General features: G+C 49.3%; 1 protein-coding gene across 1 annotated transcript; it reads right to left on the bottom strand.

The window, feature by feature from the left end:
- Positions 1-2,175: 2,175 nt before the first annotated feature.
- On the bottom strand, positions 2,176-12,827 carry LOC127919803 (uncharacterized). Its single transcript, XM_052503647.1, has 2 exons — positions 12,053-12,827; positions 2,176-2,990 (listed from the first exon to the last, which is right to left on the bottom strand). The coding sequence occupies exons 1-2, from the start codon at positions 12,750-12,752 to the stop codon at positions 2,719-2,721; spliced, it is 972 nt and encodes a 323-aa protein (XP_052359607.1). The 5' UTR covers positions 12,753-12,827; the 3' UTR covers positions 2,176-2,718.
- Between the last annotated feature and the right edge of the window lie 4,355 nt (positions 12,828-17,182).

Genomic DNA, 17,182 nt, shown 5'->3' with positions numbered 1-17,182 from the left:
ATACAAGGTAGTGGTCGGAGACTTGGAGGGGAGTTGCAATGAGGTTAGTGGAAGAACAGCATCTAGTAAAGATGAGGTCAAGCGTATTGCCTGCCTTGTGAGTAGGGGGAAGGTGAGAGGGTGAGGTCAAAAGAGGAGAGGAGTGGAAAGAAGGAGGCAGAGAGGAATGAGTCAAAGGTAGACGTGGGGAGGTTAAAGTCGCCCAGAACTGTGAGAGGTGAGCCGTCCTCAGGAAAGGAGCTTATCAAGGCATCAAGCTCATTGATGAACTCTCCGAGGAACCTGGAGGGCGATAAATGATAAGGATGTTAAGCTTGAAAGGGCTGGTAACTGTGACAGCATGGAATTCAAAGGAGGCAATAGACAGATGGGTAAGGGGAGAAAAGAGAGAAAGTGCAAAGGCATGAGGAGGGAGGCGAATAATACAATTTTGCAGATTAACACTGGAGTGATAAATGATCAGATGGGCATGTACAGGTAGAGATATTGGTGTGCAAAAGAGCAGAAAAGTAAATAAATAAAAACAGTATAAAAACAGTATGGGAATGAGGTAGGTGAAAAAGGGTGAGCTATTTACCTATAGACTATGTACAGCTGCAGCGATCGGTTAGCTGCTCGGATAGCTGATGTTTGAAGTTGGAGAGGGAGATAAAAGTCTCCAACTTCAGCGATTTTTGCAATTCGTTCCAGTCACAGGCAGCAGAGTACTGGAACGAAAGGCGGCCAAATGAGGTGTTGGCTTTAGGGATGATCAGTGAGATACACCTGCTGGAGCGCGTGCTACGGATGGGTGTTGCCATCGTGACCAGTGAACTGAGATAAGGCGGAGCTTTACCTAGCATGGACTTGTAGATGACCTGGAGCCAGTGGGTCTGGCGACGAATATGTAGTGAGGGCCAGCCGACTAGAGCATACAAGTCGCAGTGGTGGGTGGTATAAGGTGCTTTAGTGACAAAACGGATGGCACTGTGGTAGACTGCATCCAGTTTGCTGAGTAGAGTGTTGGAAGCCATTTTGTAGATGACATCGCCAAGTCGAGGATCGGTAGGATAGTCAGTTTTACTAGGGTAAGCTTGGCAGCGTGAGTGAAGGAGGCTTTGTTGCGGAATAGAAAGCCGACTCTGGATTTGATTTTTGATTGGAGATGTTTGATGTGAGTCTGGAAGGAGAGTTTGCAGTCTAGCCAGACACCTAGGTACTTATAGATGTCCACATATTCAAGGTTGGAACCATCCAGGGTGGTGATGCTAGTCGGGCATGCGGGTGCAGGCAGCGATCGGTTGAAAAGCATGCATTTGGTTTTACTCGCGTTTAAGAGCAGTTGGAGGCCACGGAAGGAGTGCTGTATGGCATTGAAGCTCGTTTGGAGGTTGGATAGCACAGTGTCCAATGACGGGCCGAAAGTATATAGAATGGTGTCGTCTGCGTAGAGGTGGATCAGGGAATCGCCCGCAGCAAGAGCAACATCATTGATATATACAGAGAAAAGAGTCGGCCCGAGAATTGAACCCTGTGGCACCCCCATAGAGACTGCCAGAGGACCGGACAGCATGCCCTCTGATTTGACACACTGAACTCTGTCTGCAAAGTAATTGGTGAACCAGGCAAGGCAGTCATCCGAAAACCGAGGCTGTTGAGTCTGCCGATAAGAATTTGGTGATTGACAGAGTCGAAAGCCTTGGCGAGGTCGATGAAGACGGCTGCACAGTACTGTCTTTTATCGATGGCGGTTATGATATCATTTAGTACCTTGAGTGTGGCTGAGGTGCACCCGTGACCGGCTCGGAAACCAGATTGCACAGCGGAGAAGGTACGGTGGGATTCGAGATGGTCAGTGACCTGTTTGTTGACTTGGCTTTGAAGACCTTAGATAGGCAGGGCAGGATGGATATAGGTCTATAGCAGTTTGGGTCCAGGTGTCTCCCCCTTTGAAGAGGGGATGACTGCGGCAGCTTTCCAATCCTTGGGGATCTCAGACGATATGAAAGAGAGGTTGAACAGGCTGGTAATAGGGGTTGCGACAATGGCGGCAGATAGTTTCAGAAATAGCGGGTCCAGATTGTCAAGCCCAGCTGATTTGTACGGGTCCAGGTTTTGCAGCTCTTTCAGAACATCTGCTATCTGGATCTGGGTAAAGGAGAACCTGGAGAGGCTTGGGTGAGGAACTACGGGGCGGAGCTGTTGGCCGAGGTTGGAGTAGCCAGGCGGAAGGCATGGCCAGCCGTTGAGAAGTGCTTATTGAAGTTTTCGATAATCATGGATTTATCGGTGGAGACCGTGTTTCCTAGCCTCAGTGCAGTGGGCAGCTGGGAGGAGGTGCTCTTGTTCTCCATGGACTTCACAGTGTCCCAGAACTTTTGGAGTTGGAGCTACAGGATGCAAACTTCTGCCTGAAGAAGCTGGCCTTAGCTTTCCTGACTGACTGCGTGTATTGGTTCCTGACTTCCCTGAACAGTTGCATATCACGGGGGCTATTCGATGCTATTGCAGTCCGCCACAGGATGTTTTTGTGCTGGTCGAGGGCAGTCAGGTCTGGAGTGAACCAAGGGCTGTATCTGTTCTTGGTTCTGCATTTTTTGAACGGAGCATGCTTATCTAAAATGGTGAGGAAGTTACTTTTAAAGAATGACCAGGCATCCTCAACTGACGGGATGAGGTCAATGTCCTTCCAGGATACACGGGCCAGGTCGATTAGAAAGGCCTGCTCACAGAAGTGTTTTAGGGAGCGTTTGACAGTGATGAGGGTGGTCGTTTGACTGCGGCTCCGTGGCGGATACAGGCGATGAGGCAGTGATCGCTGAGATCCTGGTTGAAGACAGCGGAGGTATATTTGGAGGGCCAGTTGGTCAGGATGGCGTCTATGAGGGTGCCCTTGTTTACAGAGTTAGGGTTGTACCTGGTGGGTTCCTTGATGATTTGAGTGAGATTGAGGGCATCTAGCTTAGATTGTAGGACTGCCGGGGTGTTAAGCATATCCCAGTTTAGGTCACCTAACAGAACAAACTCTGAAGCTAGATGGGGGCGATCAATTCACAAATGGTGTCCAGGGCGCAGCTGGGGAGCTGACGGGGTCGGTAGCAGGCGGCAACAGTGATAGACTTGTTTCTGGAGAGAGTCATTTTCAAAATTAGTAGTTCAAACTGTTTGGGTATGGACCTGGAAAGTATGACATTACTTTGCAGGCTATCTCTGCAGTAGACTGCGACTCCGCCCCCTTTGGCAGTTCTATCTTGACGGAAGATGTTATAGTTGGGTATGGAAATCTCTGAATTTTGGTGGCCTTCCTGAGCCAGGATTCAGACACGGCAAGGACATCAGGGTTAGCAGAGTGTGCTAAAGCAGTGAGTAAAACAAACTTAGGGAGGAGGCTTCTGATGTTGACATGCATAAAACCAAGGCTTTTTCGATCACAGAAGTCAACAAATGAGGGTACCTGGGGGCATGCAGGGCCTGGGTTTACCTCCACATCACCCGCGGAACAGAGAAGGAGTAGTATGAGGGTGCGGCTAAAGGCTATCAAAACTGGTCGCCTAGAGCGTTGGGGGCAGAGGATAAGAGGAGCAGGTTTCTGGGCATGGTAGAATATATTCAGGGCATAATGCGCAGACAGGGGTATGGTGGGGTGCGGGTACAGCGGAGGTAAGCCCAGGCACTGGGTGATGATGAGAGAGGTTGTATCTCTGGACATGCTGGTTGTAATGGGTGAGGTCACCGCATGTGTGGGGGTGGGACAAAGGAGGTAACAGGGGTATGCAGAGTGGATCTAGGGGCTCCATTGTGAACTAAAACAATGATAACTAACCTGAACAACAGTATACAAGGCATATTGACATTTGGGAGAGACATACAGCGAGGCATACAGTAATCACAGGTGTTGAATTGGGAAAGCTAGCTAAAAACAGTAGGCGAGGCTAATCAGCTAGCACAACAAACAGCAGGTAAAATGGCGTTGACTAGGCAACTGGGCCGACAGATAAACAAACAAGCAGAATGGGGTACCGTGATTAATGGACAGTCCAGCGTGCGTCAGCTATGTAGCCAAGAGATCAGTGTCCAGGGGGCAGCGGTGGATGGGCAGGGAAGCTGGGCTGGCGAGTGTTATCCAGGTTTTTTAAAACTAACAATGACTAAATAGCTTGTAGCTAGTTAGCTGGTTAGCGTCTGGAGGTTCTTGAGTGTGTCATAAAAATAAATAAAAATTAAAAGTGATAGCGAATCCGTATCACAGTGGGTGAGGCAGGTTTCCGGAAGGTATAAACAAATAAAAATCAAAGAGAGATAGAAAGTAAATGGGTTCAGAAGTGTTTGGGATGAGGTGAGTCAGATGGTTAGCAGGCCTGTGCTAACAAGCTAACAGTTCGTAGGCCCGGGCTAGACAAGCTAGCCGTTAGCAGGCCGAATAGCAAGTAGGGAGATAGCGAGGGCTAGAGAGCTAACCTTTGGGGGACGTCGCGATGGGGTGAGTCTGTTTATTCCTCTTCTTGCGGTGACATCGACAGACCGGTCGTGGGCCCGGGTAATTGTAGCCCAGGATTATGCTACAGGAGCTCTAGTGCGCTGGGTGAGCTGGAGACACAGCGTTTCAGAAAGCTTGCGGGCCTTGGCCAGCAGATGGATCTTTGGCGATGTCGCAACGAAAAAGCCTGTTGAAACCACCTCGGACGATTATGTCGGCGGACCAGTCGTGATGGATCGGCGGCGCTCCGTGTCGGCAGTAAAGGGTCCAGGCCAATTGGCAAAAGAGGTATCGTTGGGCCTCTTCGGCTAGTCGGGAGGTGGGCTTAGCTCAAGGCTAACTGTAGCTTGTTTTGGGCCAGAGGCGTTGGCCAGGAGTAGCCACTCGGAATTGCAGCTAGCTAGTTGCGATGATCCGGTGTAAAGGTTCAGAGCTTGCGGTAGGAATCCGGAGATGTGGTAGAGAAAGAGCAGTCTGATATGCTCTGGGTTGATGTCGCTGGTGTTCTAGTTAGCTTAGAAGACCGCTAGCAATGGCTAACTGAGTACGAGCTAGTAGCTAGTTAGCTGGCTAGCTTCTGATGGTGGCTCCGGTTCTAAAGTAAAGTATAGAAAAGGCGGATCCGTACCACATTGGGTGATGCGGGTTGCAGGAGAGTATATTCAGCTCTAGTTTGAAAGTGAGATTAAAATATGTACGAAATATATACAGAAAAAAAACGAAGAAAACTATATTTACACTAGACAGGACGGGACAAGACAAAACATACGTCCGACTGCTACGCCATCTTGGATTCGAAATAAGAATCATGTCTGGCTCTATATTTCACATGTTTAATAAGTGTTTTGGTGATAGAAAGCCACTAATTGGTCAGAACACTGATAGCCCACCGAACTGTATGAGAAACATCACCACAGACAACAACAATTCTCTCTCCAGGCACAGCTCAGTCAGTAGCTCCTGGCTGGTGTGAGAACAGCTAGTGAGTCCCGGCAGACACACACACACACACACACACACACACACACACACACACACACACACACACACACACACACACACACACACACACACACACACATATAAACAAACACACACACGCTCCATTTGGCCTGTGGCCAGGATGATGAGTTTTATTGATTGTACATGAAGGAGTGTGACGAGACATATTGTTTAGCAGCAACCTGGGCTGTCAATCAAAATGGGCCCTGGTCTAACAGGGACAGGCTGATATCCCATTTATATCTGATCTATTTTTATTTATTTCACCTTTATTTAACCAGGTAGGCTAGTTGAGAACACCTTTATTTAACCAGGTAGGCTAGTTGAGAACACCTTTATTTAACCAGGTAGGCTAGTTGAGAACAAGTTCTCATTTGCAACTGCGACCTGGCCAAGATAAAGCATAGCAGTGTGAACAGACAACACATGGAATAAACAATTAACAAGTCAATAACACAGTAGAAAAAAAGGGGAGTCTATATACAATGTGTGCAAAAGGCGAATAATTACAATTTTGCAGATTAACACTGGAGTGATAAATGATCAGATGGTCATGTACAGGTAGAGATATTGGTGTGCAAAAGAGCAGAAAAGTAAATAAATAAAAACAGTGTGGGGATGAAGTAGGTGAAAATGGGTGGGCTATTTACCAATAGACTATGTACAGCTGCAGCGATCGGTTAGCTGCTCAGATAGCTGATGTTTGAAGTTGGTGAGGGAGATGAAAGTCTCCAACTTCAGCGATTTTAGCAATTCGTTCCAGTCAGAGGCAGCAGAGTACTGGAACGAAAGGCGGCCAAATTAGGTATTGGCTTTAGGGATGATCAGTGAGATACACCTGCTGGAGCGCGTGCTACGGATTGGTGTTGCCATCGTGACCAGTGAACTGAGATAAGGCGGAGCTTTACCTAGCATGGACTTGTAGATGACCTGGAGCCAGTGGGTCTGGCGACGAATATGTAGCGAGGGCCAGCCGACTAGAGCATACAAGTCGCAGTGGTGGGTGGTATAAGGTGCTTTAGTGACAAAACGGATGGCACTGTGATAAACTGCATCCAGTTTGCTGAGTAGAGTGTTGGAAGCAATTTTGTAGATGACATCGCCGGTTGAGGATCGGTAGGATAGTCAGTTTTACTAGGGTAAGCTTGGCAGCGTGAGTGAAGGAGGCTTTGTTGCGGAATAGAAAGCCGACTCTTGATTTGATTTTCGATTGGAGATGTTTGATATGAGTCTGGAAGGAGAGTTTGCAGTCTAGCCAGACACCTAGGTACTTATAGATGTCCACATATTCAAGGTCGGAACCATCCAGGGTGGTGATGCTAGTCGGGCATGCGGGTGCAGGCAGCGATCGGTTGAAAAGCATGCATTTGGTTTTACTAGCGTTTAAGAGCAGTTGGAGGCCACGGAAGGAGTGTTGTATGGCATTGAAGCTCGTTTGGAGGTTAGATAGCACAGTGTCCAATGACGGGCCGAAAGTATATAGAATGGTGTCGTCTGCGTAGAGGTGGATCAGGGAATCGCCCGCAGCAAGAGCAACATCATTGATATATACAGAGAAAAGAGTCGGCCCGAGAATTGAACCCTGTGGCACCCCCATAGAGACTGCCAGAGGACCGGACAGCATGCCCTCCGATTTGACACACTGAACTCTCTCTGCAAAGTAATTGGTGAACCAGGCAAGGCAGTCATCTGAAAAACCGAGGCTACTGAGTCTGCCGATAAGAATATGGTGATTGACAGAGTCGAAAGCCTTGGCAAGGTCGATGAAGACGGCTGCACAGTACTGTCTTTTATCAATGGCGGTTATGATATCGTTTAGTACCTTGAGTGTGGCTGAGGTGCACCCGTGACCGGCTCGGAAACCAGATTGCACAGCGGAGAAGGTACGGTGGGATTCGAGATGGTCAGTGACCTGTTTGTTGACTTGGCTTTCGAAGACCTTAGATAGGCAGGGCAGGATGGATATAGGTCTGTAACAGTTTGGGTCCAGGGTGTCTCCCCCTTTGAAGAGGGCAATGACTGCGGCAGCTTTCCAATCCTTGGGGATCTCAGACGATATTTACATTTAACATTTACATTTAAGTCATTTAGCAGACGCTCTTATCCAGAGCGACTTACAAATTGATGCATTCACCTTATGACATCCAGTGGAACAGCCACTTTACAATAGTGCATCTAAATCTTTTAAGGGGGGTGAGAAGGATTACTTTATCCTATCCTAGGTATTCCTGAAAGAGGTGGGGTTTCAGGTGTCTCCGGAAGGTGGTGATTGACTCCGCTGTCCTGGCGTCGTGAGGGAGTTTGTTCCACCATTGGGGGGCCAGAGCAGCGAACAGTTTTGACTGGGCTGAGCGGGAACTGTACTTCCTCAGTAGTAGGGAGGCGAGCAGGCCAGAGGTGGATGAACTCAGTGCCCTTGTTTGGGTGTAGGGCCTGATCAGAGCCTGGAGGTACTGAGGTGCCGTTCCCCTCACAGCTCCATAGGCAAGCACCATGGTCTTGTAGCGGATGCGAGCTTCAACTGGAAGCCAGTGGAGAGAGCGGAGGAGCGGGGTGACGTGAGAGAGAACTTGGGAAGGTTGAACACCAGACGGGCTGCGGCGTTCTGGATGAGTTGTAGGGGTTTAATGGCACAGGCAGGAGCCCAGCCAACAGCGAGTTGCAGTAATCCAGACGGGAGATGACAAGTGCCTGGATTAGGACCTGCGCCGCTTCCTGTGTGAGGCAGGGTCGTACTCTGCGGATGTTGTAGAGCATGAACCTACAGGAACGGGCCACCGCCTTGATGTTAGTTGAGAACGACAGGGTGTTGTCCAGGATCACGCCAAGGTTCTTAGCGCTCTGGGAGGAGGACACAATGGAGTTGTCAACCGTGATGGCGAGATCATGGAATGGGCAGTCCTTCCCTGGGAGGAAGAGCAGCTCCGTCTTGCCGAGGTTCAGCTTGAGGTGGTGATCCGTCATCCACACTGATATGTCTGCCAGACATGCAGAGATGCGATTCGCCACCTGGTCATCAGAAGGGGGAAAGGACAAGATTAATTGTGTGTCGTCTGCATAGCAATGATAGGAGAGACCATGTGAGGTTATGACAGAGCCAAGTGACTTGGTGTATAGCAAGAATAGGAGAGGGCCTAGAACAGAGCCCTGGGGGACACCAGTGGTGAGAGCGCGTGGTGAGGAGACAGATTCTCGCCACGCCACCTGGTAGGAGCGACCTGTCAGGTAGGACGCAATCCAAGCGTGGGCCGCGCCGGAGATGCCCAACTCGGAGAGGGTGGAGAGGAGGATCTGATGGTTCACAGTATCGAAGGCAGCCGATAGGTCTAGAAGGATGAGAGCAGAGGAGAGAGAGTTAGCTTTAGCAGTGCTGAGCGCCTCCGTGATACAGAGAAGAGCAGTCTCAGTTGAATGACTAGTCTTGAAACCTGACTGATTTGGATCAAGAAGGTCATTCTGAGAGAGATAGCGGGAGAGCTGGCCAAGGACGGCACGTTCAAGAGTTTTGGAGAGAAAAGAAAGAAGGGATACTGGTCTGTAGTTGTTGACATCGGAGGGATCGAGTGTAGTTTTTTTCAGAAGGGGTGCAACTCTCGCTCTCTTGAAGACGGAAGGGACGTAGCCAGCGGTCAGGGATGAGTTGATGAGCGAGGTGAGGTAAGGGAGAAGGTCTCCGGAAATGGTCTGGAGAAGAGAGGAGGGGATAGGGTCAAGCGGGCAGGTTGTTGGGCGGCCGGCCGTCACAAGACGCAAGATTTCATCTGGAGAGAGAGGGAGAAAGAGGTCAGAGCACAGGGTAGGGCAGTGTGAGCAGAACCAGCGGTGTCGTTTGACTTAGCAAACGAGGATCGGATGTCGTCGACCTTCTTTTCAAAATGGTTGACGAAGTCATCTGCAGAGAGGGGAGGAGGGGGGAGGAGGATTCAGGAGGGAGGAGAAGGTGGCAAAGAGCTTCCTAGGGTTAGAGGCAGATGCTTGGAATTTAGAGTGGTAGAAAGTGGCTTTAACAGCAGAGACAGAGGAGGAAAATGTAGAGAGGAGGGAGTGAAAGGATGCCAGGTCCGCAGGAGGCGGGTTTTCCTCCATTTCCGCTCGGCTGCCCGGAGCCCTGTTCTGTGAGCTCGCAATGAGTCGTCGAGCCACGGAGCGGGAGGAGGACCGAGCCGGCCTGGAGGATAGGGGACATAGAGAGTCAAAGGATGCAGAAAGGGAGGAGAGGAGGGTTGAGGAGGCAGAATCAGGAGATAGGTTGGAGAAGGTTTGAGCAGAGGGAAGAGATGATAGGATGGAAGAGGAGAGAGTAGCGGGAGAGAGAGCGAAGGTTGGGACGGCGCGATACCATCCGAGTAGGGGCAGTGTGGAAGTGTTGGATGAGAGCGAGAGGGAAAAGGATACAAGGTAGTGGTCGGAGACTTGGAGGGGAGTTGCAATGAGGTTAGTGGAAGAACAGAATCTAGTAAAGATGAGGTCGAGCGTATTGCCTGCCTTGTGAGTAGGGGGGAAGGTGAGAGGGTGAGGTCAAAAGAGGAGAGGAGTGGAAAGAAGGAGGCAGAGGGAATGAGTCAAAGGTAGACGTGGGGAGGTTAAAGTCGCCCAGAACTGTGAGAGGTGAGCCGTCCTCAGGAAAGGAGCTTATCAAGGCATCAAGCTCATTGATGAACTCTCCGAGGGGACCTGGAGGGCGATAAATGATAAGGATGTTAAGCTTGAAAGGGCTGGTAACTGTGACAGCATGGAATTCAAAGGAGGCGATAGACAGATGGGTAAGGGGAGAAAGAGAGAATGACCACTTGGGAGAGATGAGGATCCCGGTGCCACCACCCCGCTGACCAGAAGCTCTCGGGTGTGCGAGAACATGTGGGCAGACGAAGAGAGAGCAGTAGGAGTAGCAGTGTTATCTGTGGTGATCCATGTTTCCGTCAGTGCCAAGAAGTCGAGGGACTGGAGGGAGGCATAGGCTGAGATGAACTCTGCCTTGTTGGCCGCAGATCGGCAGTTCCAGAGGCTACCGGAGACCTGGAACTCCACGTGAGTCGTGCGCGCTGGGACCACCAGATTAGGGTGGCCGCGGCCACGCGGTGTGGAGCGTTTGTATGGTCTGTGCAGAGAGGAGAGAACAGGGATAGACAGACACATAGTTGACAGGCTACAGAAGAGGCTACGCTAATGCAAGGAGATTGGAATGACAAGTGGACTACACGTCTCGAATGTTCAGAAAGTTAAGCTTACATAGCAAGAATCTTATTGACTAAAATGATTAAAATGATACAGTACTGCTGAAGTAGGCTAGCTGGCAGTGGCTGCGTTGTTGACTTTGTAGGCTAGCTGGCAGTGGCTGCGTTGTTGACACTACACTAATCAAGTCGTTCCGTTGAGTGTAATAGTTTCTACAGTGCTGCTATTCGGGGGATAGCTGGCTAGCTAGCAGTGTTGATTACGTTACGTTGCGTTAGAAGAACGACAATAGCTGGCTAGCTAACCTAGAAAATCGCTCTAGACTACACAATTATCTTTGATACAAAGACGGCTATGTAGCTAGCTATGTAGCTAGCTACGATCAAACAAATCAAACCGTTGATATGAAAGAGAGGTTGAACAGGCTGGTAATAGGGGTTGCGACAATGGCGGCGGATAGTTTCAGAAATAGAGGGTCCAGATTGTCAAGCCCAGCTGATTTATACGGGTCCAGGTTTTGCAGCTCTTTCAGAACATCTGCTATCTGGATTTGGGTAAAGGAGAACCTGGAGAGGCTTGGGCGAGGAGCTGCGGGGGGGGCGGAGCTGTTGGCCGAGGTTGGAGTAGCCAGGCGGAAGGCATGGACAGCCGTTGAGAAATGCTTGTTGAAGTTTTCGATAATCATGGATTTATCGGTGGTGACCGTGTTACCTAGCCTCAGCGCAGTGGGCAGCTGGGAGGAGGTGCTCTTGTTCTCCATGGACTTCACAGTGTCCCAGAACTTTTTGGAGTTGGAGCTACAGGATGCAAACTTCTGCCTGAAGAAGCTGGCCTTAGCTTTCCTGACTGACTGCGTGTATTGGTTCCTGACTTCCCTGAACAGTTGCATATCGCGGGGACTGTTCGATGCTATTGCAGTCCGCCACAGGATGTTTTTGTGCTGGCCGAGGGCAGTCAGGTCTGGAGTGAACCAAGGGCTGTATCTGTTCTTAGTTCTGCATATTTTGAACGGCGCATGCTTATCTAAAATGGTGAGGAAGTTACTTTTAAAGAATGACCAGGCATCCTCAACTGACGGGATGAGGTCAATGTCCTTCCAGGATACCCGGGCCAGGTCGATTAGAAAGGCCTGCTCACAGAAGTGTTTTAGGGAGCGTTTGACAGTGATGAGGGGTGGTCGTTTGACTGCGGCTCCGTAGCGGATACAGGCAATGAGGCAGTGATCGCTGAGATCCTGGTTGAAGACAGCGGAGGTGTATTTGGTGGGCCAGTTGGTCAGGATGACGTCTATGAGGGTGCCTTTGCTTACAGAGTTGGGGTTGTACCTGGTGGGTTCCTTGATGATTTGTGTGAGATTGAGTGCATCTAGCTTAGATTGTAGGACTGCCGGGGTGTTAAGCATATCCCAGTTTAGGTCACCTAACAGAACAAACTCTGAAGCTAGATGGGGGGCGATCAATTCACAAATGGTGTCCAGGGCACAGCTGGGAGCTGACGGGGGTCGGTAGCAGGCGGCAACAGTGAGAGACTTATTTCTGGAGAGAGTGATTTTCAAAATTAGTAGTTCGAACTGTTTGGGTATGGACCTGGAAAGTATGACATTACTTTGCAGGCTATCTCTGCAGTAGACTGCAACTCCTCCCCCTTTAGCAGTTCTATCTTGACGGAAGATGTTATAGTTGGGTATGGAAATCTCTGAATTTTTGGTGGCCTTCCAGAGCCAGGATTCAGACACGGCAAGGACATCAGGGTTAGCAGAGTGTGCTAAAGCAATGAGTAAAACAAACTTAGGGAGGAGGCTTCTGATGTTGACATGCATGAAACCAAGGCTTTTTCGATCACAGAAGTCAACAAATGAGGGTGCCTGGGGACATGCAGGGCCTGGGTTTACCTCCACATCACCCACAGAACAGAGAAGGAGTAGTATGAGGGTGCGGCTAAAGGCTATCAAAACTGGTCGCCTAGAGCGTTGGGGACAGAGAATAAGAGGAGCAGGTTTCTGGGCATGGTAGAATATATTCAGGGCATAATGCGCAGACAGGGGTATGGTGGGGTGCGGGTACAGCGGAGGTAAGCCCAGGCACTGGGTGATGATGAGAGAGGTTGTATCTCTGGACATGCTGGTTGTAATGGGTGAGGTCACCGCATGTGTGGGAGGTGGGACAAAGGAGGTATCAGGGGTATAAAGAGTGGAACTAGGGGCTCCATTGTGTACTAAAACAATGATAACTAACCTGAGCAACAGTATACAAGGCATATTGACATTTGAGAGAGACATACAGCGAGGCATGCAGTAATCACAGGTGTTGAATTGGGAAAGCTAGCTAACACAGTAGGTGAGACAACAACAGCTAATCAGCTAGCACAACAAACTAGGCAACGGGGCCGACAGATAAAACAAACAAGCAGAATGGAGTACCGTGATTAATGGACAGTCCAGCGTGCATCAGCTATGTAGCCAAGTGATCAGTGTCCAGGGGGCAGCGGTGGATGGGCAGGGAAACTGGACTGGCGAGTCTTATCCAGGTTAAAAAACTAACAATGACTAAATAGCTTGTCACTAGTTAGCTGGTTAGCTTCTGGAGGTTCTTGAGTGTGTTCTAAAAATCTATGGGCCCTGGTCTAACAGGGACAGGCTGATATCCCATATATATCTGATCTACGGGCCCTGGTCTAACAGGGACAGGCTGATATTCCATATATATCTGATCTACGGGCCCTGGTCTAACAGGGACAGGCTGATATCCCATATATATCTGATCTACGGGCCCTGGTCTAACAGGGACACGCTGATATACCATATATATCTGATCTACGGGCCCTGGTCTAACGGGAACAGGCTGATATCTCATATATATCTGATCTACGGGCCCTGGTCTAACAGGGACAGTGTAATATCCCATATATATCTGATCTACGGGCCCTGGTCTAACAGGGACACGCTGATATACCATATATATCTGATCTACGGGCCCTGGTCTAACAGGGACAGGCTGATATCCCATTTTATATCTGATCTACAGGCCCTGGTCTAACAGGGACAGGCTGATATCCTGTGGTCCTTCTGTAGCTCAGTTGGTAGAGCATGGCGCTTGTAACGCCAGGGTAGTGGGTTCAATTCCCGGGACCACCCATACGTAGAATGTATGCACACATGACTGTAAGTCGCTTTGGATAAAAGCGTCTGCTAAATGGCATATATATATACATATCTGACCGAAGGGCCCTGGTCTAACAGGGACAGGCTGATATCCCATATATATCTCATATACAAGCCCTGGTCTAACAGGGACAGGCTGATATCCCATATATATCTGATCTACAGTCCCTGGTCTAACATGGACAGGCTGATATCCCATATATATCTGATCTAAGGGCCCTGGTCTAACGGGGACAGGCTGATATCCCATATATATCTGATCTACGGGCCCTGGTCTAATGGGGACAGGCTGATATCCCATATATATCTGATCTACAAGCCCTGGTCTAATGGGGACAGGCTGATATCCCATATATATCTGATCTACAAGCCCTGGTCTAATGGGGACAGGCTGATATCCCATATATATCTGATCTACAAGCCCTGGTCTAACAGGGACAGGCTGATATAGCATATATATCGGACCTAAAGGCCCTGGTCTAACAGGGACAGGCTAATATCCCATATATATCTGATCTACGGGCCCTGGTCTAACAGGGACAGGTTGATATCCCATATCTGACCGAAGCGCCCTGGTCTAACAGGGACAGGCTGATATAGCATATATATCTGATCTACGGGCCCTGGTCTAACGGGGACAGGCTGCTATCCCATTTTATATCTGACCTACGGGCCCTGGTCTAACAGGGACAGGCTGATATCCCATATATATCTGATCTATGGCCCCTGGTTTAATGGGGACAGGCTTATATCCCATATATATCTGATCTACGGGCCCTGGTCTAACAGGGACAGGCTGATATCCCATATATATCTGATCTACGGGCCCTGGTCTAACAGGGACAGGCTGATATCCCATATATATCGGACCTAAAGGCCCTGGTCTAACAGGGACAGGGTAATATCCCATATATATCTTATCTACGGGCCCTGGTCTAACAGGGACAGGCTGATATCCCATATATATCTGATCTACGGGCCCTGGTCTAACAGGGACAGGCTGATATCCCATATATATCGGACCTAAAGGCCCTGGTCTAACAGGGACAGGCTGATATAGCATATATATCTGATCTACGGGCCCTGGTCTAACCTGGACAGGCTTATATCCCATATATATCTGATCTACAGGCCCTGGTCTAACAGGGACAGGGTAATATCCCATATATATCTGATCTACGGGCCCTGGTCTAACAGGAACAGGCTGATATCCCATATATATCGGACCTAAAGGCCCTGGTCTAACAGGGACAGGCTGAAATCCCACATATATCGGACCTAAAGGCCCTGGTCTAACAGGGACAGGCTGATGTCCCATTTATATTGGACCTAAAGGCCCTGGTCTAACAGGGACAGGCTAATATCCCATATATATATCTGATCTACGGGCCCTAGTCTAACAGGGACAGGCTGATATCCCATATATATCTGATCTACAGGCCCTGGTCTAACGGGGACAGGCTGATATCCCATATATATCTGATCTACGGGCCCTGGTCTAACAGGGACAGGCTGAAATCCCATATATATCGGACCTAAAGGCCCTGGTCTAACAGGGACAGGCTGATATCCCATTTATATTGGACCTAAAGGCCCTGGTCTAACAGGGACAGGCTAATATCCCATATATATATCTGATCTACGGGCCCTGGTCTAACAGGGACAGGCTGATATCCCATATATATCTGATCTACAGGCCCTGGTCTAACGGGGACAGGCTGATATCCCATATATATCTGATCTACAGGCCCTGGTCTAATGGGGACAGGCTGATATCCCATATATATCTGATCTACGGGCCCTGGTCTAACAGGGACAGGCTGATATCCCATATATATCTGATCTATGGCCCCTGGTTTAACAGGGACAGGCTTATATCCCATATATATCTGATCTACGGGCCCTGGTCTAACAGGGACAGGGTAATATCCCATATATATCTGATCTACGGGCCCTGGTCTAACAGGGACAGGCTGATATCCCATATACATCTGATCTACGGGCCCTGGTCTAACAGGGACAGGCTGATATCCCATATCTATCGGACCTAAAGGCCCTGGTCTAACAGGGACAGGCTGATATAGCATATATATCTGATCTACGGGCCCTGGTCTAACGGGGACAGGCTGATATCCCATATACATCTGATCTACGGGCCCTGGTCTAACAGGGACAGGCTGATATCCCATATCTATCGGACCTAAAGGTCCTGGTCTAACAGGGACAGGCTGATATCCCATATATATCTGATCTACGGGCCCTGGTCTAACGGGGACAGGCTGATATCCCATATATATCTGATCTACGGGCCCTAGTCTAACAGGGACAGGTTGATATCCCATATATATCTGATCTACGGGCCCTGGTCTAACAGGGACAGGCTGAAATCCCATATATATCGGACCTAAAGGCCCTGGTCTAACAGGGACAGGCTGATATAGCATATATATCGGACCTAAAGGCCCTGGTCTAACAGGGACAGGCTGATATCCCATATATATCGGACCTAAAGGCCCTGGTCTAACAGGGACAGGCTAATATCCCATATATATCTGATCTACGGGCCCTGGTCTAACAGGGACAGGTTGATATCCCATATCTGACCGAAGCGCCCTGGTCTAACAGGGACAGGCTGATATAGCATATATATCTGATCTACGGGCCCTGGTCTAACGGGGACAGGCTGCTATCCCATTTTATATCTCACCTACGGGCCCTGGTCTAACAGGGACAGGCTGATATCCCATATATATCTGATCTATGGCCCCTGGTTTAATGGGGACAGGCTTATATCCCATATATATCTGATCTACGGCCTGGTCTAACAGGGACAGGGTAATATCCCATATATATCTTATCTACGGGCCCTGGTCTAACAGGGACAGGCTGATATCCCATATATATCTGATCTACGGGCCCTGGTCTAACAGGGACAGGCTGATATCCCATATATATCGGACCTAAAGGCCCTGGTCTAACAGGGACAGGCTGATATAGCATATATATCTGATCTACGGGCCCTGGTCTAACCTGGACAGGCTGATATCCCATATATATCTGATCTACAGGCCCTGGTCTAACGGGGACAGGCTGATATCCCATATATATCTGATCTACGGGCCCTGGTCTAATGGGGACAGGCTGATATCCCATATATATCTGATCTACGGGCCCTGGTCTAACCGGGACAGGCTGATATCCCATATATATCTGATCTACGGGCCCTGGTCTAACAGGGACAGGCTGATATCCCATATAGATCTGATCTATGGCCCCTGGTTTAATGGGGACAGGCTTATATCCCATATATATCTGATCTACGGGCCCTGGTCTAACAGGGACAGGCTGATATCCCATATATATCTGATCTATGGGCCCTGGTCTGATGG

The sequence above is a fragment of the Oncorhynchus keta genome, unplaced genomic scaffold (assembly GCF_023373465.1).
Source record: "Oncorhynchus keta strain PuntledgeMale-10-30-2019 unplaced genomic scaffold, Oket_V2 Un_contig_17543_pilon_pilon, whole genome shotgun sequence".
Taxonomy (NCBI): domain Eukaryota; kingdom Metazoa; phylum Chordata; class Actinopteri; order Salmoniformes; family Salmonidae; genus Oncorhynchus; species Oncorhynchus keta.
This window is presented reverse-complemented; position numbering and strand designations above follow the sequence as displayed.